Here is a 23,726-nt window from a genome sequence, read left to right as displayed (position 1 = left end):
GAATGCAGGCGCTATGTCAAAGTTGATTTGGGAGTCAGTTACATGGAGGGCATAAGTGGAAAGTGTTCAATTAGGAGAGAATATCACGAAAGAAGGAGCTTGTAAACAGGGGTGTAAATGCCAATGTTGAATACTTTAGGCAGAACTAAATAGGAAATGGAGGCAGCTAGGTGACATACTGGATAGAACACTGGGCCTGGAGTCGGGATGACCTGAATTCCATTCTGACCTCAGACACTGGCTGTGGGACCCTGCGCAAATCAGGTCCTTTATCTATGGAGCTAGTTTTCTGTCCACGTGTATCTTTTATGTGACTTTACTTACATGTCACTGCCATTAGAATGTAAACCTCTGTTTTCCTTAATCCACTGGAGAAGGAAATGGCAAACCACTCCAGTATGTCTTTGCCAAGAAAACCCCACGGACAGTGTTGGCATGCCATGGTCTGCAGAGTGGTGAAGCGCTGGGCATGACCGAACAGCTGAATAACAACAAACGGGAAATCCCAATGGGACCGTGGGGAAAGTCAACCAATTTGCCATGTCGCATTGTGGTTCAGCCCTTAAAGGGTCTGTGATTTCATCTGTGTGATTATTCTCTCTACTGACACAGAGTATGATTCCTTCCCTCACTCGTAGATGGTCTTTAGGAAATGCTTTAGCTGAAAAAATTATGTGGCCAGTCAATCCATCAACAAGCATTTGTAAAATACTCACTCTCTGCTAACTACCGGGCTAAGTGTTTGTCATCCAAAGAAAGACAAAAGCAGTCCTGGCCCTCAAAGAACTTGCATTCTGACGGTAGTGACAACATGGCAGTACAGTCACATAAAAGATACAGGTGGAGAGAAAACTGGATCTGTAGTGAAGGGCTTGATTTAAATTCTACTTTTGTCACTTACTACTTGTGTGACCTTGGCAAGTCACTTAATCTCCATAGGCCTCTATTTCCTAAGGTGGAAAATGAAAATTTCACACCAGATGACCCGTGAGGTCCCTTCCATGATTCTTGATCTGAGAACCTACTAGCTCCCTCTACTTTTCTGGTGGAGACTTTGAGATCCCAAGGCCACCTTCATGCTAAGATGAAGCATCAGAGTAAAAAAAATGAATAGAGAACATTTACTGGTTACCACATTCCCACCCCACCCCAACCTTGACATGGTATGAACTGCTTAGTTCTTATCCAAAACAGTACCAATCTTCTCTTCCATACAGGTGTTCCATGATATTGCCTACAAAGCAAAGGATAGGCAAGACCTGATTGCTGGAATTGATGAGTTCTTGGATGAAGTCATTGTCCTTCCTCCAGGAGAATGGGATCCAACCATTAGGATAGAGCCTCCAAAAACTCTACCTTCGTCAGACAAAAGGTTAACATGTCCGGGAATTGGGGCTGGGTGCTGGGGTAGAGACTGGATTAACTATTTTGTCTGTGTTCCCAAATTACTGAGCTTGATGGATTATTTCAAGAAAATCACTTATGCTTCTTGGTGTCTTGTTTTCCTCTATTGGTAAAATGAAGGAATATGTGTTTTTGCATTTCTGAGGAGAACTGCCAATTTCTACTTAAGTGGTCTGAATCAGAGTTAGGATCAGTTTTGAATTATGAGAGATTTGAGGCAGGGAGACCACCTTGTAGCCTTTTTTTTTTTAAAAAAAAGTTGAATTTTTTTTTATTTTGTTTACAACACTCAGTTCCACAAGTTTTTGAGTTCCAAATTTTCTTCCCCTCCCTCTCCTCTCCCTGCCCCTCCCCCAAGACAGCATTGAATCCAATATATGTTCTACATATACTTTCTCAATAAACTTATTTACACAATAGTCAAGTTGTATAGAAGAATTATGACCAATGGAATGAATCGTAAGAAAGAAAAAAAAACAAAAAAGAAGAGAAAAAAAGAGAGAGCAAATAGTTTGCTTCAATCTGCATTCAGACTCTGTAACTCTTTCTCTGGATGTGGATAGATTTTCCATCATGAGTCTTTTGGAGCTGTCTTTGAACCTTGTATTGCTGAGAAGAGCCAAGTCTATCAAAGTCAGTCATCACAGAGTCATATGTCTGTGGCTGTGTACAACATTCTCCTGGTTCTGCTCCCCTCACTCAGCATCATATCACGTAGATCTTTCCAGGTTATTATAAAGTCCGTATGTTCCCCATTTCTTATAGCACAGTAGTATTCCATTACATTCATATACCAAAACTTGTTTAGCTATTCCCCGATTGATGGACATCTCCTTGATTTCCAATTCTTTGCTACCACAGAAAGAGCTGCTATAAATATTTTTGTACATGCGGGTCCCTTTCCTACTTCTATCATCTCTTTGGGATATAGCCCTAGAGGTGGTATTGCTGGGTCAAAGGGTATGCACATTTTTATAGCTCTTTGGGTATAGTTCCAAATTGCTCTCCAGAATGGCTGGATCAGTACACAACTCCACCAACAATGTAACAGTGTTCCAATTTTCCCACATCCTCTCCAGTGTTTATCATTTTCCTGTTTTGCATGTTAGCCAATCTGACAGGAGAGATGTGGCATCTAAGAATTGTTTTGATTTGCATTTCTCTAATCAATATTGATTTAGAGCATTTTTTCATATGACTATAGATATCTTTAATTTCTTCCTCTGAAAACTACTTGTTTATCCCTTGACCATTTCTCAATTGGGGAATGATTTGTATTTCTATAAATTTGGCTCAGTTCCCTGTATATTTTAGAGATGAGGCCTTTATCAGAGACACTGGTTGTAAAGATTTAGGGAGACCAACTTATAGGCTACTACCCTTGTCCAGTTGTGAAATGATGAGGACCTGCACCATAGAGCATTCCATGCAAACCTTCTGAAAACCACTGGGATGTTTCCCCTGCCATGCCACATGCTGTAAGACTATTCTGGCCACTAGATGCTGGCTAATTATGGTTGTGGATAGTGTCCTCTGACGAGTGGCTCTAGCCATATTTGGAGAAGCCAATTAGTATAAGCGTTGTTTTCCTGAGTTTCTAGATAGGCTCGTTTAGCCAATATGCGATACATCTCTGAAGCAGATGAGTGAATGCCACTAATCTTCCCTTGGGCTCTCTTGGTCTTACACAGGAAGAATATGTACTCGGGTGGAGAGAACGTGCAGATGAATGGAGATACCCCTCATGATGGAGGGCATGGAGGGGGAGGGCATGGGGATTGTGAAGAACTCCAGCGAACAGGAAGGTGAGTGGTGGTGGCAGCCTGCATGCCTGGTGAGTCTAGGCTTTGGTTTGCTGTTGGGTTCTTTTTCCTCCATAGTTGGGTGCCTTTAGGCTACTCACCCCACCTTTTTAGACCTTAGTTTATCTGTCACCTGGGAAAAATACTACTCATAGTACCGACTTGCCTTGATCTTATAAGGATCAAATGTGGAAGTATTCTATAACCACAAAGCACCTAAAAATACAAGATTATCATATTTTACATGTCCCTTTCACCCTTTTCTACTCCCTTATAAAGCTGCACTCAGATCTTATGTTTTCTGCCTCCACAACATCTCTTGTGAACAATCCCTACCTCTCCTTTCACACAGCTACTAAACCAGTTCATTGTCTCTCACCTCATCTTCATAATTACTGTCCCTGACTCAAGTCTCTCCCTACTTCAATCCATTCTCCGCACACTTGCTGAAATTAGTTTCCTAAAGCACAGGAATGACCACACGAGTCCCCTACTCAACAAATTCCAATGGCTCCCCATTGTTTCTAGGTAATAGTTGGCACAGAAAACTTTCCAATCTTCTTATGCATCTCTCCCCTCCATGCACTCTCCAGTCCTGCCATACTGGCCCATCTGCCATTCTTCACACATGACTCTCCATGTCCCACTTCCATTTCTTTTCACTGGCTGTCCCTTATGCTTGGAATGTTCTCTATCTTCATCTCTGCCTCTTATTCCATGTGGATTCTTTCAAGACTTAGCTCGTGTCACTTTCTGCAGGAAGCCTTTCTCTGTCCCCTAGCTGCTAATGCCTTTTCCCTCCAAGATTCCCTCCCATCTCCACTGTATATATCTCATATGTACTTGTTTATTTACATACTGTCTCTCCCATTAGACTGTGAACTCTTTGAGGGCAGAACTGTTTTTGCCTTCCTTTCTATCTTGAATGCTTAATATAATGCTTGGCACATAGTAGGCACTTAATCAATGTTTGTTGCTTGATTGATGACTGACTTAGCTTATAGAAAAGAGTTACTTTAAAATCAGTTGTCACTTATCTGGCCTGAAATTGGAGTTTCAGGTTTAACTGGTTTGCCTTATGCTCCTCTTTCTTCCCTAATTCTTTCCGGGAACTGAATGGATTCAGATGAGGTAAAAGCTGACCTTAGATGATGAGTTTGTGAAGTGAGGAATTCTCAAGGTTTGATGGGCTCTGTGGGAAAGCTAGCTCTGTCTCAAGGCCCATTGTGACCTTGCCTTCATCTGGTCTTTTCTGGAGCTGAATAGATTTCTTTCATTTTGGAAAAAGTTAAATCTTTAATATCTACTATTTACCAGTTTGTTAAAATTGTTTTTGTTCATCCTTTGTTCTTCAAGAGGGCCAATGACATCAGGAGGGTGATGTCTTGATTTATGTGTGAATTGGATTTAAATGGGGTAGGACTGTGCTGAGTCAGCAGCTTCACTCTCTCCTCCAAAGTCCTCAGGGTCCAGTGGCAAGACATAAGTCACAATGACTGGCAATGGCTCTAGTTGCAATGGGAGACCTTGGACTTTTTAAGCTAAGGTCTTTCCCAGGTCTCAGTTTGCCTGAGGCAATACCCATTTATTGATTAAGGCTAGGTAAGAAATGAGGCAAAAGATGGACTAGTTTGCCTTTACAAAAGAATCAGTCTGAGAGGGGAAGACCCTCAGAGTTTCTAGCCAGAACAGAAACAATTGCTATTTACACTTACTCTGAACCATCAAAATCTAAACAATGAGCAAGTGAGGCTTGGGCTAGGACCTATTATTGGCCAATCAGTGAGAAAGAAAAAAAGGAGGAAGGAAGAAAGAAAAAAATATAGACAGACGGATGGACATCTAGATGGATAAATGATTTATGAAGTACTATTATATCCCAAGTACTGCAAATATAAATATAAGAAAAAAAAGAGTTCTTGAAGCTTATGTTATAATGGGGAAGACAAGACATCAAGGGGAGCTAGAAAGTGAGGCAGGATTAAGAAGGGAACCTCACTGGCAAGGAAGAAGAGAAGAGGTCTGGAGAGAGAAATGAGACATGTATACAAGAACCATGACTGGAGCCCCCCCCAAAACATTGATCTGGGCTAGAAGGTCCCTCATTGCGGAGGAGAACAATGCCTCATCATGAGTTTCTCTAGGGTAGGAAGGCTGGGGGAGGTGGGTAAGAAGTCTGGAAAATGAGTTGAGCTGGGAGTAGCAGATTGTTTCTTTCTCTCTCTCCATATTTCTGATCTAGGATTCATTTTTTATTCCAAACAAAATTTGGTTGAATCTAAGCTATTAACTCATTATCATTAGGAAAACATTCCCTTGTACCAATAGATCTTTTCTATGCTGTGCAAAAATAAGTCAAATCTAATGACCCAAGAAAGAGAAGAGTTATTTATCAATTTTACTATTGCTCTACCAATCTGCTAAGCATAAAAAGGACTATACCATCTCTGAGGTCCTTTCCAGTTCAAATATTTTGATAACACTTGGCCCTTAGATGGTCAAGAAATAGCATCTTAGTGATTTCAAGAGCCCCTATACCAGGGTTCTTGACCTACGATCTATGAACTTGATATTTTAAAAAAATGATAGCTATATTTCAACAAAACTGACTTCCTTTGTAATCCTATGGATTTTATTTTATTTATTTAAAAACATTCTGAGAAGAGGTCCATGGATTTCCACTTCAATTGCCAAAGTGATCCATCAGACAAAAAAGATGGTGAACCTCTGCTGTAGACAGGCCGGCTGGTTTTATCTTAGTCTTCTACCTCATATATCACTCTATTTTCTCCTCCTTTTATTGTAATTTATTTTACGTTATCACATGTTTCCTTTATCCCCAGGTTCTGTGGTGGACTAATTAAGGACATAAAGAGGAAAGTACCATTTTTTGCCAGTGACTTTTATGATGCTTTAAATATCCAAGCTCTTTCAGCCATTCTCTTCATTTATCTGGCAACGGTCACCAATGCGATCACTTTTGGTGGACTGCTGGGGGATGCCACGGAAAACATGCAGGTGTGTAGTAATTTCTGAGTCTACAAATAGCCAGCCCAGATTGCCTTCCTCACCCTGCCAGCTCAGTCAGGAGCAGATGGCCTCTCAGTCACTCAGCATGATTTCGGCTTTCTTTTGCTGGATCCTGCTTTTGACTTTGCTTCTGTCCTGCTGCTGCATTTCCAGCCTTCTAGTGATGGCAAAAATAGCTCCATGAATCTGCCTTGAATTACAAGTCAAGGTTGGGGGGGGTGGAGTAGGGTAAAAGGAAATGAGGAAAAAGCCTCCTCTTAAGAGTTGGAGCATTCAGCAGTCCTGGTTTTGTACAATGGGTTTACGTAGTTCCTTTTTGCCTTGGCACTCAAGTTATTTTTATGGAGAATACCTCATTCTGTGCTCATGCTATTTCTGTATAACATTATTCTAATTTCACAAGTGAGGAAACTGAGTCATAGGTAAACCAAGTGACTGGCCCAAGGTCACCCAGCAGCTACTAGTAAAAATGGGACGAGAACCTGGGCTTTCTGGTGTATCAAAGAATCTTTCTCTATTCGATTTACCAATCTGGACCGAAGGTGGACAATCATATTTTTAACATCCTTAAGACAATAGCTTAAGGACAAAAGGATAAACTACAATTATACTCATACATACTGATTAAATATGATTGTATATCAGTAACTAATTTTTTAAAAACATGATCTGAAAAATATAAACAAAAATCTTCACAACTTAATGTTACAAAAACCACGAGTACTATAGATTCAGATATGATAATGATGGCATATTATGATGTATATCTGGTAGTTAAATCTATTCCAAATGAAAATTCTATGTAGCTCTTACCTATTATTTGTATTTTTAAGGTTGCTATCTGCTTTAACAAATCATACAGTAGATATTATTTGAAATGCACACACACATATATCTGTCGTATACTCTATAGTATGTATGTGTGTATATATATTTATAGTATAGTATATGACATTTATTTATACTATATATATATGTATATACAGTATCCTTGTTAAGATTTCTTTCTTTCTGAAGGATATACTGCAAAGCATGTAACAGAGTGTCCCAAAAGTCTTAGTGTTGTTTCGAGCTTTAATTTTAGTAGCTTAGTGTTAAGACTTTTGAGACACCCTTTACAGTATACTAGTAAAGATATCTTTATAAAGGCATCTTACTTTTTTTGCAATAGGCACAGTATGTCCTGGAAAGTGGAGTATAAGCAGAATATTACTAGCTATTATTTGCAATCTGAGTCATATTTTAAATGAAATTAGGCAGCATGTGTTATTTAAGGAAAATCAGCAGCAGATTATAAGATTTATCAAAATGAAAGCTAGATGGGTTCTTTGGGCTCATCTCATCTAACTCCCTCATTGGTTGGTTGGATGATTGGTTGGCTGTTGTCCTTCATTCTCAAAGAGGACCAAAACGACATCACTATATTGGGATCAAGATAAAGTGCATCCAACTGTGGCTGATCAGACCAATATGACCTTGGAATGTTCTGCCACAGGTCAGGCACATGTGAACATCGGGAGTGGTGACTTCCTTATGTTGCCAATAAGGAAAGTTGAACCCCAAAAGATGTTGGGCAATATACATAGTTAGCATCAGATCCAGGGTTAACACTCAGGTCTCCTGTTCACTAGTCAAATGATTTGCCCATCACACCATACGTACCGTTAAAAAAAAGACCTTCTAATATATCTTTCAGAAATTTCCCAGGATAAATTTTTGTAACTTATAATTATTAGAGAATTCAGAGAATACCCTAGTAAGAAAACCACTACTATAATCTCTTTTAAGGAGAGAAACAAAATAAAACAGATGGGTTAATTCACGTGGCCAAGATCACTGAGGCTAATGTGGGCAGTCATGAACAGACTATAAAATTACTACATAACAATAATAATAGCTAGCATTTGTACAGTGCTTTGGCCTTTGCAAAGTACTTTAAAAATATTAACTCACTTTGCCCTACCAGTCACCGTCAGAGATAGGTGCTATTATTATGCCTGTTTTACAAATGGGGAAACTGAGCCAGTCAGAAGTTAAGTAATTTGCCCAGACTCACACAACTAGTTAGATGTGCTACACATATACACCTAGGCAGCTAAGTGGTGCCATAGTACACAAAGCTGGAGTCAGTTCAAATCCAGCCTCAGACACTTACTAGCTGTGTGATCCTGGGCAAGTCACTTGACCCTGTTTGCCTCAGTTTCCAAGCTGGAGAGGGAAATGGAAAACCATCCCAGTATCTCTGTCCAGAAAACCCCAAATGGAGTCATGAAGAGTTGGACACAACTGAACCAAAAATGTGTGTATATGCACATACATACATACATACATACATATATCATACATATTTCTATTTTAAGCTGATGTTTAATCAATTAAACTAAATAGATCCACTTATTCATTAGCTTTTTAAATAATCATGTTTTATTGAGGTAGTTTTCCATTGTGTCAGAAAAATTTTTCTTTTTTTTGTATCATTAACATTTTATTAATCACTTTCTTAAGCCTAGAAAATCAACCAAACAATAACTCCAGCCCTGATTTGCAGCATTTGCTAATTTCTAAGGTGAACATAGCCACAATTAGAGTTTTACAATCATCTAACTTTTTAAAAAAAGTTATGTAGTATTTTATTTTTCCCAAGTTACATATAAAAACAAATTTTAAAATTCATTTTTAAAACTTTGAGTTCCAAGTTCTCTCCCTTCCTCCATCCCCAGCAATGAGAAGGCAAGCAATTTGATATAGGTTATACATGTGTAGTCATGCAAAACATTTCCAGAATAGTCATGTTGTGAAAGAAAATAGACCAGAAAAAACTCAAGAAAAATAAAGTAAAAAGAAAAGTATGCTTCAATCTGTATGGAGTGTTCCAGAATAATTTCTGAGGAAAAGAACACAATAAGAAACACTTTCCCCTCCAGAATATACCCCCTTTATGAGAAAAAATACAAATAAGCAAAAATATCTGATACAATGACCATGTCTGACAATGAGTACAATTCCTTAGTACTCCCCCATGTCTCTGCTTTGAAGAAGGAGATATGTGTCATTATCTCTTATTCAGATTGGTTTTTCAGTTATTCAGAATTTTGGTGATTTTATATATGTGTGTGTGTGTGTGTGTGTGTATGTATATATATATATACACACAGTATATATGTATATAATACGTGTGCATATATTGTGTTTATGTCTATATATTGGGCATATGTTTACATATATGTATATATGTTATATATGCATATATGAATACATGTTGTCTATATTCATATATATAGTTGTAACCATTGGTATATATTGTTTTTGATTTTGCTTATTAGTGTTGCTTCATTTCATAACAATTGCCCCGTTTTCTTATTCACTATTTTTTATCGCACATCAATATTCTATTAACTCATACAAGGTTTTCATTCATCTCTAATCAGTGGACATCTACTTTTTTGAAAGGCTTTTTTTGTTACCACAAAGAGTGCTACTTTGGCTATTTTGGTACAGATTACTGGCCTTTTCTATCTGTCTGACTTCCTTGGACTTTATGCCCACTAGTGGGATCATTGGATGAAAAGGTATATAGTTTAGTTCCTTTTCTTGTATAATTTCGAGTTGATGCACAGAAGAGTTGGACTATCTTCCAGCTTTACCAACAGGATGTTAGTTACTACAATAAGACACAAGACTATACCAGTGCCAGGAGAGTCAAGCTCCTGGGCAGACTATGACTCAGCCGCAGCAGGAGAAAGAGCCAGGAAAGCAACTGGAGTCTCCCAGGAGGCCTTCTACCAACCCAAACCAGATTGGGTTAAGGCCTTTCAGGCTTACATTAAGGGGTGACACCAATACATACTTGAGACTGGTTCTCCTGCCAGGGATGATGATAACTGATGATGAGGGAAAAGCTGAGCAGCTCAACATTATTTTGCTTCCCTTCTCTCTTCCAAAGAGAAATATCATTGTCCAGTAAAGGACAAAACAACAACAGCTAAGAAGAAGGTGATAGTCAAGACAACTACAGAATTTTCAAGGGAGTCCTTGATGATAAATTCAAGTCGCCCAGCTCAGATGAAGGATGAGTGGGGATACCGGCAGAAGTGAGCTATTGCCCAGTAAATTTTGAAACATCACAGAGAGCAGGATTGGTACCACAAGATTGGAGAAGCGCAAATGTCCACATTTTCAAAAAACGGTTGCCTTTTCTGAAATGGGTTTAGCAAACTATAGGCCAGTGAGCTTAGCTTGACATTGACTCCTGACAAAACAGTCAAACTTATTTCTAAAGGAGTATCTCACACTGAGAAAATTATCCAGCCCAGTTCCCTTGAGAATAGTTCCTGTCTAATTTCTTTTATTTCACTTTCTGGACGATGTTACTAGACTGGTATGCAGATTTACTGGTTTACTTAGATGTAAGCCCTCTACTTCCACTGGCTAAAAACATCTTTTATTTATCCTCCTAACAAATTTCCTGATACCTATCAAGGCAGCCTGCCATAATGGAAATAAAATAGGACCTAGAAGTTCTTCAGATCAACTACCATGTAAAAATATTCTTACCTGAGCTGAATTGCTTCATATCTCATTAGAGTAACCTGTAGAAGTATAAGGGTGTAATGATTTCTAATTCACAAATGAGGAACTTAAGAAACAGAGAACAAATAACCAAACAGAGTGACTAGTTTATGGCTGGCTTTAGCATCTAGTTGTTTTGAGGCTGATAGCACCAATAACTTTGACCTTGGTTTTTTGCCTTTCTTTGCATCCCCAGAGCTTAGCATAGTGCCTGGCACAAAGTAGCTGCTTAATAAATGCCAGTTCGCTGATCCTGGACTACAGCAGCCCTCTTACCCTAGACAGCAGAGCTATTGGTTGGAATGGTATTGTGTGTCATGTGATTTTCAATCAATAAACATTTATTAAGTGACTACTGTGTGCCAGGTACTGAGGACAGAGAGACACAAAATGAGGTGGTCCCCATCTTTAATGAGCTTACATTCCACTTGGGGGATATGGTACATTCACAAATAAGTATTTACAGGATGTGTTACAAAAGAAACAGTGACTTCAGGAATGATGAGGCAGCATTAGCACCTGGGGAAATCAAGAAAGATCTCTTTCTCTTTTTTTCCTCCTCCATCTTTTCCTCCTCTTCGTCTTCCTCCTCCTCTTTTTTCCTCCCTGTCTCTCTCAAATACAGACTCCTTACTTAATTTCTTAAAAATATTTTTATTCTGACTTTAACAAAGAACATATAAAACAAGTATTTTATATGCAAAGTAGAACAGAAAAAGAGATTGTATATAATCGTCTATATGTACTCACCAAGGAGTCATCTCTGGCAGTCAAGAAGAGAGCCATCTGTGGAGTGATCCAGTGATAGTATGATAGCTTCAGGGAATGGTATGATCAATTGAAGGTTTTTTAAATGATGAGGAAGACTTGGGGATGTTTGTAGAAAACAGGGAAAGAACCAGTAGATAAGAAGATGGTTGAAGGGGCAAGCATCTGAAGGAAATGGGAGGTAAGGGCACTAGGAGAAGAATGTACATTTATAAGGTTGAGAGGTTTATAGGATTGATCATAGGTCTAGAGTTGAAGGGGCCTTTGAGGTTATCTGGTTCAACCCTCTTATTTTCAAATGATTAAACAGAGGCTCCTAAAAATGAAGTGAATTATCCAAAGTCATACAACAGAGAGAAGATTCAAACACATGTCCTCTGACCCCGAATCAAGTGATCTTTCCACTGTATCCCCGTGAGTTGCTCAGGGTAGCATTTCCTTTCCAGCTGCCCAAAGGTACTGGGATACAGATGGAAGTTGGTAGGCAGGGACTCCTTTAATGTTTCAAAGTCATCACAGGTTAAGGCTCATGAGGGTTATTTGACTATTTGAGAACTAAATCAAGACATAGTAGCCCCCAAAGGATCATAGAACCCTACTTTGAATGGCTCCTCTTGAGACAGTAGGTTGCCATTTCCCAATGCTTGTGTGAAAATGATAAAAGTCTACTGTTCTCAGCCTGGGCAGTTGAAGTCAGACTGTCCGGAGCAGCACACTTGAAGAAAGAACGATTCGTTCACACTGTGCCTTCATTGTCACTCTGTGGGCAGATATTGTACTTGTTACTTTTGTGTTGTGCAAATATGATGAGTCATGGAACTGCTGTTGTCCAAGCAAACCATGCTGTCAGCCTTCTGTCAGAGAGGTCTCACTCAGCTGAAAGCAAGTGATGTGGAGTATATGGGAGCCTTTCTTTCAGAGTATCCTTGGTTAATCTTCAATGACAAAGCTCAGGGCACTCTACAGAGCCTAGGGTAGCATGTTTAGGACAAAGCATGGTAGCTCAAATGACCTGGCTTGAGCCTGTGAGATATGATGGTCATTCAAACTGATTGACCAGACTGATGTCCCATAAAAACCTTGGACATGTTGTAACCATCAGAATGTTCTCCCAGAACCTTGGGACATTGAGAGTTTAGAATCTGGGCAGAACTATTATCATGGAATTCCTTGTTCATCACAGCATGAGTTAAAGCTTGGCCTGGTCTTCTGAGAATGACTGGTTCCATTTGCCAGAGATCAGCTAGATCTCATGTACTGGTTTGTAGCTGCTGGTAACCTCTAGAACAGGGGTTCTTCTCGAGGGATCTGTGAATTTAAAAATATGTATTTTGATAAGTGTATTTCAGTATAGGTTTTTTCCCCTTTGTAAATGTATGTATTGTATTTTATACATTTAAAAACATTATTCTTAGAAGGGGTCCATAAGCTTCAACAGACTGCCAAAGGGGTCTATAACACATACAAAAAGGTTAAGAACCCCTTTGCAAGATATAAGATTTGGAAAATTAGAGGACCAGCCCCCACCCCTACCCTTGCTTTTTTAGGCAAGTGGATAGGAGAGTGCAGGATCCACCATTAGAGCAGAATTAGAAATAATAAGTAGGACATGTAAAGAAGTTAATTGAGGCTTCATTGCCATAAAACCTTCCTAAGAATTACATTGTATTGGGAATGATTATTCAGGCACAGGTGGGAGTAGATGGCCTCCGAGGTCCTTTCAACTCTTAAATAATGTGAATACATGATCATGTTATCCTGCTATAGTTGAAAAGACATGAAATTTTCCCTTCCTTATCCTTAGATCATTCTTCAAATTCTCCTCTTCCTTATCCCACAGTCCCAAGGAATGCTTTATTTTTTACAAACTCAATTACCCTCAGATGACAGACAGGGCCTTTTTCAGCTGCATGAGAGGTCAAGTGACATAGAGCATACTTAGGCTGGCTTTTAAACCAGCTGGGTTCAAATCTTGCCTCAGTCAGATACTGATTATGGAACTTTGAGCAAGCTTCTTAACCTGTTAGTGCCTTGGACAGCTCCCTAAGACTCTAAGTTGCCAAGGAGGTACCAACACGCACCTCTATAAGGGAGTCTCCTTATCTGAGAGTTCCCTGTATCAATGAAATCGCAAGTGCATCCCATGATTTCCCCATCTGATCCCATACTACAGCTTGTCACAGCTGGCAGATTTTGAGCCAAAGGCATGGCCAGAAGGGGATACCTAAGATCCAGTCAATTTCTTTGGTATGGTATGTGAGTTATATGCAAAGCCCCCAAATGGCAAATACTACCTTTAAACCTTACTCCAAGGCTTTGTGCTTCACAGAAAGGTGCTCTTCTTAACATTTTAAGGAATATAGAAAAAAACACACTGTTTTCAGGCACATTTAAATTTGTTATTGGTGATATTAGTTGGGACTATGATCATGGTTAAGTAAGTGAAGAGAACAATTTTTTCTTCTTTCTAGAAGAATAAATTTATATCCTTCAGTTCAATTCAATAAATATTGATTCAAATGGATATAAATCTTAATTGAAAATACAGAAACATTTTTAAAATTTTTGAGTCATTTCGTGTTTATAAGTCCTAACAATTCATTCTAAGGGGACTGTTCAATTCATGGTAAAATATATTTGGAAGCTCTATTTTTATTTTATTGTCACTGCCTGGGCCTTATTTTATCATCTCACTTTATTGGTGATACTTCTTTTTTTAACTGCACACATAATTTGTCCTTAAAAGACATTTTTATAGAACTTGTCTTAAGTATTGTATATGTGAACAAGAATTGCACCCATTCCTTAGATTTTTCTCTAAACCCATTACAAATTTAAATGAAAGACAATCATTTCCAAGCACCAACTAGAATTCCTCTTTACAGTGGGATTATGTAATGCCATCTTAATTTAGACATCAGCAACTTGTTACCATTAGTTTTTTTAAGAGGGTGATTTTCTGTGGAAATCATTAAATGTGGTTTAGACAGGTAGAGGCAGACAAGTTATTTTAGGGTCAAGAAAAAGTGTCCTTAGTTACTTAGTCCTAGGTTCCTTCATTTCTCATATTAAGGTCCACCTTCTGCACAAGGCTTTTCTTGGTCCCCTTTCAGATGATCTGCACCTATCTAATTAAGTGGGGGCAGCTAGGTGGCCCAGTGGATAGAGCTCTGGGCCTGGAGTCAGGAGGACTCATCTTTGTGAGTTCAAATCTGGCCTCAGACACTCACTAGGTTTATGTTCCTGGACAAGTCACTTAACCCTGTTTGCCTCAGTTTCCTCATCTGTAAAAATCAGCTGGAGAAGGAAATGGCAAACCACTTCTGTATCTCTGCCAAGAAAACCCCAAATGGGGTCATGAAAAGTCAAATATGATTAAAGCGACTGAGCAACATCTAATTAGGTACATGGTGTGTTACCAATAGAATATAATAAGCTCCTTGAGGAGAAGGCCTGTTTTTTCTTGCTTTTTTGTAGCCCCAGTGCTTAGCACAGTGCACAAGATAGGTGCTTAATAAATGCTTGTTGACATTTGTACTTTTCCCATGGCTTTAATAATTTTCTTCATTCCACCTGGCAGAAGTTAAGCTTTCTTAGGCAAACAGTTCTCATTGGGGAAAACTTCTCCAAAGTTCTTCCTTTAAAAGTCACATACTTGAAAAATTCCCTTCCATTCTATTGAACTAAACCATCACCATTGCCTTCAATTATCTTGAGAATGCACAATATGGCGGATGATCCTAAAATCATTTGTCTTGGCTTTTGAAGGTGTTTTATTACTCACATGTGAACATCAGTCTATCTGCTTTTCTGGGAATCCACACTTCAGGCTAGATAGGAAACCACAGTGAAGTGTCTCCATGCCAACCCTGCCTCCCATGTCACCTCCTTCTTGACCTGCCCTCTTCAGTGCAATGGATATCACTTTTCTTCCAGGCTTGACAGAAAAGCCAATTCTTTCTTTAAGCCTGGGTCACACTTATCCTCAGGGAGGGGTTTAATTTCTTTGGCTTTAAAGGTATCCTTCCTCTTCCAGTTTCAGCCAGAGATAATTAGAACATTGGCCTTGGGCAAGAGGACTTTCATTCAATTACTGTCTCAGACACTACCTAGCTGTCTAACTTTGCTTCAGTTTCCTCCTCTGAAGAATGAGGGATTTGGAATCCATAGCCACTAAGATCCTTTCTCCCTCTAAATCCGCGCTCACACAATTTTTGCTCTCTTTGTACCCTCAGTTTTTAGCACAGGGTCTGGAACATGTTGTTTTTGTTGTTCTTTCAATTTTCCAATTATGTCTGACACTTCGTGACCCCATTTAGGTTTGTTTTTTGGGGGGGCAAAGACACTGGAGAGGTTTGCCATTTCTTTCTCCATCTCATTTTACAGGTGAGGAATTGAGACAGAGTTAAGTGACTTGGCCAGGGTCACACAGCTAGTAAGTGTCTGAGGTCACATTTGAATTCAGGTCTTCCTGATACTAGAACCAGTGCTCTATTCATTACACCATTCATGGTTGCCCCCCTAATTTTTGTTGTTGAGTCATTTCAGTCATGTTCAATTCTTTGTGACCCCATTTAGGGTTTTCTTGGCAAAGAAACTGGATTGATTTGCCATTTTCTTCCTCTAGCTCATTTGACAGATGAGGAAACTGAGGCAAACAGGGTTACGTGGCTTGCCCAAGGTCATACAGCTAGTAAGAGTCTGAGGCCAGATGTGAACTCTATCTAATGTGTAACCTAGCCCCTGGCATGCAGTAAGTGTTTAATAAGTGTGTTGACTGACAATGATCTTAGGGCCAAGTGGTGAATTGGAGTGTAGGTGAGAGGGTAACAGGAATGTCAAAATCATGATCTCCCAGGGAAGGTATCAGGGATAAGAGCAGTGACATTTTTCTAGGTGAGTAAAAGAGAGTTGAGTATGCAAAGTAAACAGTTCATCTGGTTAACCTACTTTAGGAAAGGCTAGCATGAATTGTGTTCATTGGGTGTGAAAACTCTTGAGGGGAACAGAAGATAGCTTGAATTGTCTAGCTATTTGCCTCAGTTGTTCATTTAATTTTGTTGTCATACACCTGGTGACCAGTGTAGATCATTTCCTTCTTTCTAGTTTGACTTACTCCAAGCTGACCTAAGTAGCTCACTTGGTTAATTTGTAAAAATTTGCATATTTGCAGCTGGCCATTTATGAAAGGCATCAGACTCTTCCTGGCCAAACTTCTGTGTCAGAGATTAATCTGAAGAAGCTTCATTGTATTATTCAACATTCTGCATAATCATTATTATAATCAAGATTAACTAAAAAGATCTCATTTAATGATCAGAAATATTTCAGGGGTTAAAAAGAAATACAGGCTTGAAATCCAATGATGATGTTTTCCATTACTTTTGAGTTTCAATATTCCCCAACTGTTGGTTTTCTATGTTTGATTATCATTAATCAAGCATAATTAGTAAGCACCTCTATCAACAATGTTGCTAGCAGCTGCTGTGGAGGTGAAAGACCAACAACACCGGCACATAGGAGGGCTGCTATCACGGGTTCTTCGATCTGCTTTTCTAAGGAAAGCAACTTTAAGGGGTTAACAATCTTCCTTTAATTAAACGTGCATATATCATTCACTTAGTTCAGGGGGAAAAGCCAGCACCCTGAACTTCAGAGAAAACACAAACAGAAATTATAAGCAGAAATAATATAAACAGCAAAATAACACAAATCAGCAGATAAGCTTCTATCTGTCTGTCCAAACAGCACATAAACAGTTACCAGAGAGAGAAGCACCAACATCTGGATTTTCAAAGCCGGGAGGGGTCCTCCTACGGCTACCCAGAGTCTCATCTTGCCAAATCACCAACACTTTTCCAAAGAGTGTACCCCCAAAGGTACAATGCTAACCTCTGAGTATATATACACACTTCTTTAGGGTCAAAGGGTGTCACAACCATGCTACTCAAACCCATGTGAACTAGGCCTTCCCTTGACAAAAGCAGATCATCAAAGACTTCGATCAAAGATTCTTTAGTGCTGAGAAGTATTCCAAAACAAAGACAACAAAAAGTTCACTTTGTTTGCCATTACATTTGAAAGGCAAGACTCATCAGAGAAACTTGATTACCTCAGGGCTAGGTAGCACCCCCCCAAAAAAAAGACAAAAGGGTCCTACTTTACCTGCCCCATTCAAACAAAGACAGGACTCATTAAAGTCACTTGATGGCCTTAGCATTCCAAAAGAGAAGACAATAAGAAAGTCCCACCTTAATTACCATAACAGCATCTACTGTGTGGTGGCACTGGGGATATAAAGATGAGGAATGAAATAATCCCTACTCACTGGAAACTTTCATTCTAATGGCAGAAACTAGTTTTGACCTAATGGAAAATGATAAAAGCAATAGTCAATCTGGTTTCTCATTTGAAGAACAAGGGCATGCCCTCTCTCTCCTCATTGGCACTCTCTTGCCTTTTCTTCTTCAACTGACAACTTAAATTTTCCTCCTACTGTCACAGTTACCCATTCAAATAAGAAAAACATCCAAGCGCAGAAAGAATAAAAATCATAATTGCCATAAAAATGTCCATTTCCAATGTTCTACAAATGCTTCTCACTAATTAGAGTTTAATATTCCTGAGAAGCTTGAGAATGTGTCTAGTATTTTCATAGCTGTATCTCTCACATAAGGAGCAGCTAGGTGGTACCATAGTGCAGAGAGCACTGGGTCTGCAGTCAGGAAGACTCATCTTCCTGAGTTCCAATCTGGCTTAAGACCCTGGGCAAGTCACTCAACCCTGTTTGCCTCAGTTTCCTCATCTGAAAAATGAGCTGAAGAAGTAAATGCAAACTACTCCACTATCTTTGCCAAGAAGGCCCCAAATAGGGTCACAAGTAATCAGACATAATTGAAAAGACTAAGCAACACATCTCCCACATACTTTGTACAACTGATGAAAGATGTATAGGTTGCTGCCGATGCAGGTTTTGGCTTAAGTTTCTGCTGAAGCTCATTTTGTTATAGAATGATTTCTGTTCTCCCTGGCCTTGTTTCTTCCAGGCTGTAAAGCCTGTGGTCCAGGCTGGCTTTTATGTTTGTTCCAGAGGCCAGGTTAAATTTTTTGTTCAACTACAGGTGACACTGCATCCATTATGATGTTCCAAATAAACTTGGGGATGTTGTGTTTTTGATTCTGTAAAATGTGCTAAGTCAATGGAATCCACTCCAGTTAATTCAAGATTTCTAGAGACACATGAATTAAAGAGAGGGTCTCAACTAGGAAATGCTTCATGTTCCCAGATAGTTTGGGACTACCACTGGACCAACCCCAGACACTTTAGAGTGGAATTTTAATCAGGTTTGCTCATAGCATGAGTTAGGAGATAAAGGACTGGAATAGTTCTTATCAGTTTTTTTTTTTCTTGTGGGACAATTTTGATTCTTCTTCCTCCTCCCCTTTCTCCTCTGTGTTATTAACTCCCTTTCCTTCTTCCATGTGAAATAAGAGGAAGGGATCATAGGATAGGAAGATGGATGGTAGGAAACAGAGTCCCAGTGCTTTGGTTTCATCTAGTTGGAAGAAGTAGAATGAAATTGAAGTCTTACAAAAATAACCTGGGGCCCTGTTCCTCCTTTTCCAACCCATCCCAAGCTATTGGTCTGCATAATATCAGCCTATCCAAAATGTAAAAGCCTTTAGAGAGATTTACTCTGCTAAGGTGTAGAATTGTCTTTTTGATTTATGGTTCCCTAAAATAGCTAGCTCCATAGTGATCTCTGTCCTCTCTCACTGTATCGGTGCATCCCAATATAGTGAGCCAGAAAAAAGAGTTCTTATTTTTTTCAGTTTATAAATAGTTTGAACCTCTCTTTACAGTTAGCTAACCGTGCTTCCTTGCATGAGAATATTTTAAAATTTCTGCACTGAGTTTTGAAGCTCAACATGTCAAAATGTGTTGAGGAAATGTAGGTTATGTAAAAACAAAAAGATAGCAAGAAACTTTTATTTTAATAATAGCCAACATTTGGGAGCAGGCAGGTGGCTCAGTGAATAGAGCACTGGGCTTCGAACCAGGAAGACTCATCTTCCTGAGTTCAAATCTGGCCTCAGATGCTTACTAGCTGTGTGACCCTGGGCAAGTCACTTAATCCTACTTGCCTCCATTTCCTCTTTTGCCAAATGAGCTGGAGAAGGAAATGGCGAACCACTCCAGTATTTTTGCCAAGAAAATACCAAATGGGGTCATGAAGAAGAGGACACAAATGAACGATGACTTAACAACAACAAATCTGCATTTCTGTGGCCTTTAGCGGGTACTTTTCAAAGTGCTTTACAAATATCTAAGTTGATTCTGTCAACAGCTGTGGGAGTCAGGCACTCTTATTATATCCATTTTAGAGATGAAAAACTGAGGCAGACATAAGTTAAGTGATTTGCGCAGGGTCACAGAGCTAGTAATTATCTAGCATAGCATTCCAAGTCATATTTTCATGCTGCCTAGACTCAGCGTTCTATCCCCCTGTTTATTATTGTTTGTCCTTCATTCCCGAAGAGGACCATGACATTGGGAAGGTGATGTCATGACTTGCAAGTGAATTGGATTTACGTGAGGCAGGGCTGAACTTTTCTAAGGAACCCTGAAAGCATTTCCCAAATCAGCATCAAGAGAAGGGCAAGTATAGAGTTTTCTGAAGAATAAAGTGCTAAAATTTAAAAAAAAAAATCTGCATTTTCACCATGACAAGGGTTTGGTTGCAGCCCTTGTTCTATTACTGAGTAGCTAAGACCTTGGGTATGTCATTTAACCTCTCTAGACTTCAGTTTCCTCATCTGTAAAATTAGAATCCTGGGCTCAATGGTTTCTAAAGTCTATCATTCTGTGTCTCTGTTGATGACTGGCTTCCATTAAATTTTAGTGGCCTGGTAATACTCCTATCTGATGTGAAATGCAGCCCGGTCTCAATTTGCATGAACCATGAATCCCTGTATTCAAATTAACCTCATCCAAAGTCACAATTATGTAATCTATGGTCACTGGTTCCAGCCCAAGGGAAACATGATGCACAAATGCAAATAATGTGACTATTTGATGGAATGTGTTGTTCGCACTAATCAGGACCTTTCTGAAAAGCATCTTGTTTCTGTTTGGTTTGTTATATATGAAACATAAGCTCTTCATACAATGCATTTGTCAGTGATTGCTCCTGAATAGGTGATAGCATAAGGCAGAAAAAAATGCATCTGTTAATGCCTGTGTTTTGTCTATACTAGGGTGTGTTGGAGAGCTTCCTGGGCACGGCTGTCTCTGGAGCCATCTTTTGTCTTTTTGCTGGCCAGCCACTCACTATCCTGAGCAGTACAGGACCTGTCCTCGTCTTTGAGAGGCTCTTATTTAATTTCAGCAAGTATGTATAGCCCAGTGTTTCCATTTGTTCACGTACATATTCATATATAATCAAAAGGGTTTAATTAGACAAGGAAAAAGTAGTTCCATTCTGGAGAAACTAGAGAAAATCCAGCTCTTCCCAAAAAAATGAAAATGAAAATAACTTCAAAATTCATTGGAATCACAAAGACATAACTATTCTACACATGCTAAATGATACTAATCATTAGCTATTAGGCATAACTCAAAGGGTAACATTTAATCCAAAATCGTTGCTTGTTGTTTGTCCTTCATTCTTGAAGAGGCCCGTGACATCAGGAAGGTGATGCCATGACTTGCAAGTGATATGGATTTAAGCGAGGCAGGACTGGGCAAGGTCACCCGCCTCACTTTCTCCTCCAAAATCATCTGGGTGTAGTGACAAGATATAGATCAGGATGACTGGAGATGGCCCAGGATGCAGTGGGAGACCCAGGCCTTTTTAAGCTAAGACCTACTTTGGACAGAGGAGGGGCAGAATCCCCTCTTGTGACTTCTGACTTCTTTTGACCCTCATTTACTATCCATAGAATAAGAAAGTCTTATTCTAAGAGTTAAATCTTTTCACAGATTATAGTAGGGAATATAAACAGTGCCAAGCAGTAAAGAATTATGGAAAGAGCCTTAGATAAGCAGATCTGGGTTCAAGCCCCTGCTCTTCTACTTCTTAGTTTTATCACCTTAGGTAAGTCTCTACCTTCTTCCTCTCATCAAATAAGTGACTGTAATTTGCAGAGGAATTTGCAAATTCCCAGAGGGAATTTGTCCTTAATAATTCTGTAAAATCTAGAAATAGGCTCTGGGTTCTTGCTAGCAACTTCACTGAGAAGGTAACAGAACTTGAGTACTGTATTGATGGTGTTTATTCATTTTTGCTAGGGGAGTAGACCTTGGGTAAGACACTTAATCCTGTCTGCCTTAGTTCCTCATCTGTAAAACAAGCTAGAGAAGGAAATGGCAAACCAGTCCAGTATCTTTGCCAAGAAACCCCCAAAATAGAGTCATGAAGAGTCAGACATAACTAAATAACAACCAGGGAAGATTAAGAGAAAGGCCTTCCGTTTGTAGTCCCCAAAGATGGAAAGTAAAAATTTTCAGCCACAAAAGCAACCATATGTTTTGGGGGGGAGGGCTAGGTTTTTTTCCCATAATTTGTATTTCAGGTTGAAAAGTTTCTGTTGATTTCAAGGGGGCTGTATTTGGAAATGGGATTTGGGGATTTAGGAAGAGACAAGACAAACAGGGCACTTCAATTTATATGTTCTAAGAATAAAAGGCACAAACATTGACAGCAGGAAATATTAGAAAATAACCAGGCAGGTTAAAAAAGAGGAAATTGATATAAAATGGAGTTTCTCATTCCTGCTCCTATGCTTTACTGGGTAACTTAGGTGGTGTGTTCCAGACTCACATAGTCCATCACTGGAAGCCACATGAAGAGACAAGAGGGAAGGGCAGGAGCATGGGGCACAGGCGAGCAGTCACCGCTGAAGCTTGGTAGCTGTGTGACCCTTAACTTCAATAAGAGGCCATTTCCTTACGTACACAATGAAAATAACAATACCCATAGTGCTGTCTTGCAAAACTGTTTCATAAGATCTCAGATCTAAAGTGAAAAGAAACCTCATAGATCAACAGATCCAACCACCTCACTTTATAAATGGAGAAACCAGTGCCCAGGGAGGCTAAGGTCCCCTAAGTAGTAAGCATCAGACTGAATTGGAATCCAGGTCCCCAGTTTACAAAGACTATCTCACTATGGCTTCAGCACCACATAAACACTGGATATCATTATGTTTTTATTGTTATTATTATTATTTCAAAACTAGTCCCTTAAGGGCTGTTTTGAGGGAAGCAAGAACTCTCATCTTCTACATTTCAACCTAACGCTGCAGCTTTTGCTTAGTTTTTTGGGAATTCCTTGTTATTATATGACCCTTCTTCATCTCAATTCCCAGGACACTGGAAAGAATTCCACTCATACCAGTTTACAGCAAAGAGTCAAAAAATTTTCTGTGTTTAAGAAAACTCACTGTGTGAGGGGAGAAGGAAGGCCTCTGTGGGAAGATTAAACCAGTCTGTACCCTCCACAGGAACAAACAGGGGCGGCCTCTTCGCAAAGAATTACGGGCAGCGAGGCGATCAGAGACCTAATCTGGAGAAAATGTTTCTTGCTGGTTTCCTTTAGATAATTCTGAGATAGAAATTATTTCCTTTTACTAAGTAAATTCATGTCCCCCTTTCCCTTCAAATAGCCCATAATTAGCAAAGTAAACAAAGTGCTCTGCGATTTGTCTGGAAATTATATCTGATTAGAAGTGCAATGTCAAGGAGAAAAATGGCAAAGATTTTTCTTTAAATCCAGCACTAAACAATATAGTGCTATTATGTACCAGCCTGCCTTCATTTTGATCAAACTTCTTTCTTGCCATTATTGTTTGGTATATGTTATTAAAATATTATAACAATGGTACAAACATACTTTTATCAGTTCTCTCCTTAGACTTTAGCATGGCTCCTGGGTTTAAAGGAAAAGGTAGGAACAGGTGCAGGCAGCTAGGACCTGGAGTCAGGAGGACCTGAGTTCAAATCCAGCCTCAGATTCTTACTGGCTATGTGAGTCTGGGCAAGTCATGTCACCTTTGTTTGCTTCAGTTTCCTTATCTGTAAAATGGGGAGAAGAAAAGCACTTACCTCTCAGGGTTATTGTGAGCATAAAAGGAAATTACATTTATGAAGTA

At 39.3% G+C, this 23,726-nt stretch overlaps 1 protein-coding gene across 1 annotated transcript in view; it reads left to right on the top strand.

Annotated features, from left to right (window-relative positions):
- The window catches only part of SLC4A4 (solute carrier family 4 member 4), a gene marked incomplete in the record, with an annotated part of 320,448 nt that overhangs the window by 215,121 nt on the left and 81,601 nt on the right, over nucleotides 1-23,726 (top strand). The window contains 4 exon segments of the mRNA XM_036762520.1: nucleotides 1,218-1,372; nucleotides 3,096-3,209; nucleotides 6,050-6,224; nucleotides 20,832-20,965. Of these exon segments, the coding sequence (XP_036618415.1) occupies nucleotides 1,218-1,372; nucleotides 3,096-3,209; nucleotides 6,050-6,224; nucleotides 20,832-20,965 (578 nt within the window).

Source organism: Trichosurus vulpecula, chromosome 6 (assembly GCF_011100635.1).
Source record: "Trichosurus vulpecula isolate mTriVul1 chromosome 6, mTriVul1.pri, whole genome shotgun sequence".
Classification (NCBI taxonomy): Eukaryota; Metazoa; Chordata; class Mammalia; order Diprotodontia; family Phalangeridae; genus Trichosurus; species Trichosurus vulpecula.
This window is presented reverse-complemented; position numbering and strand designations above follow the sequence as displayed.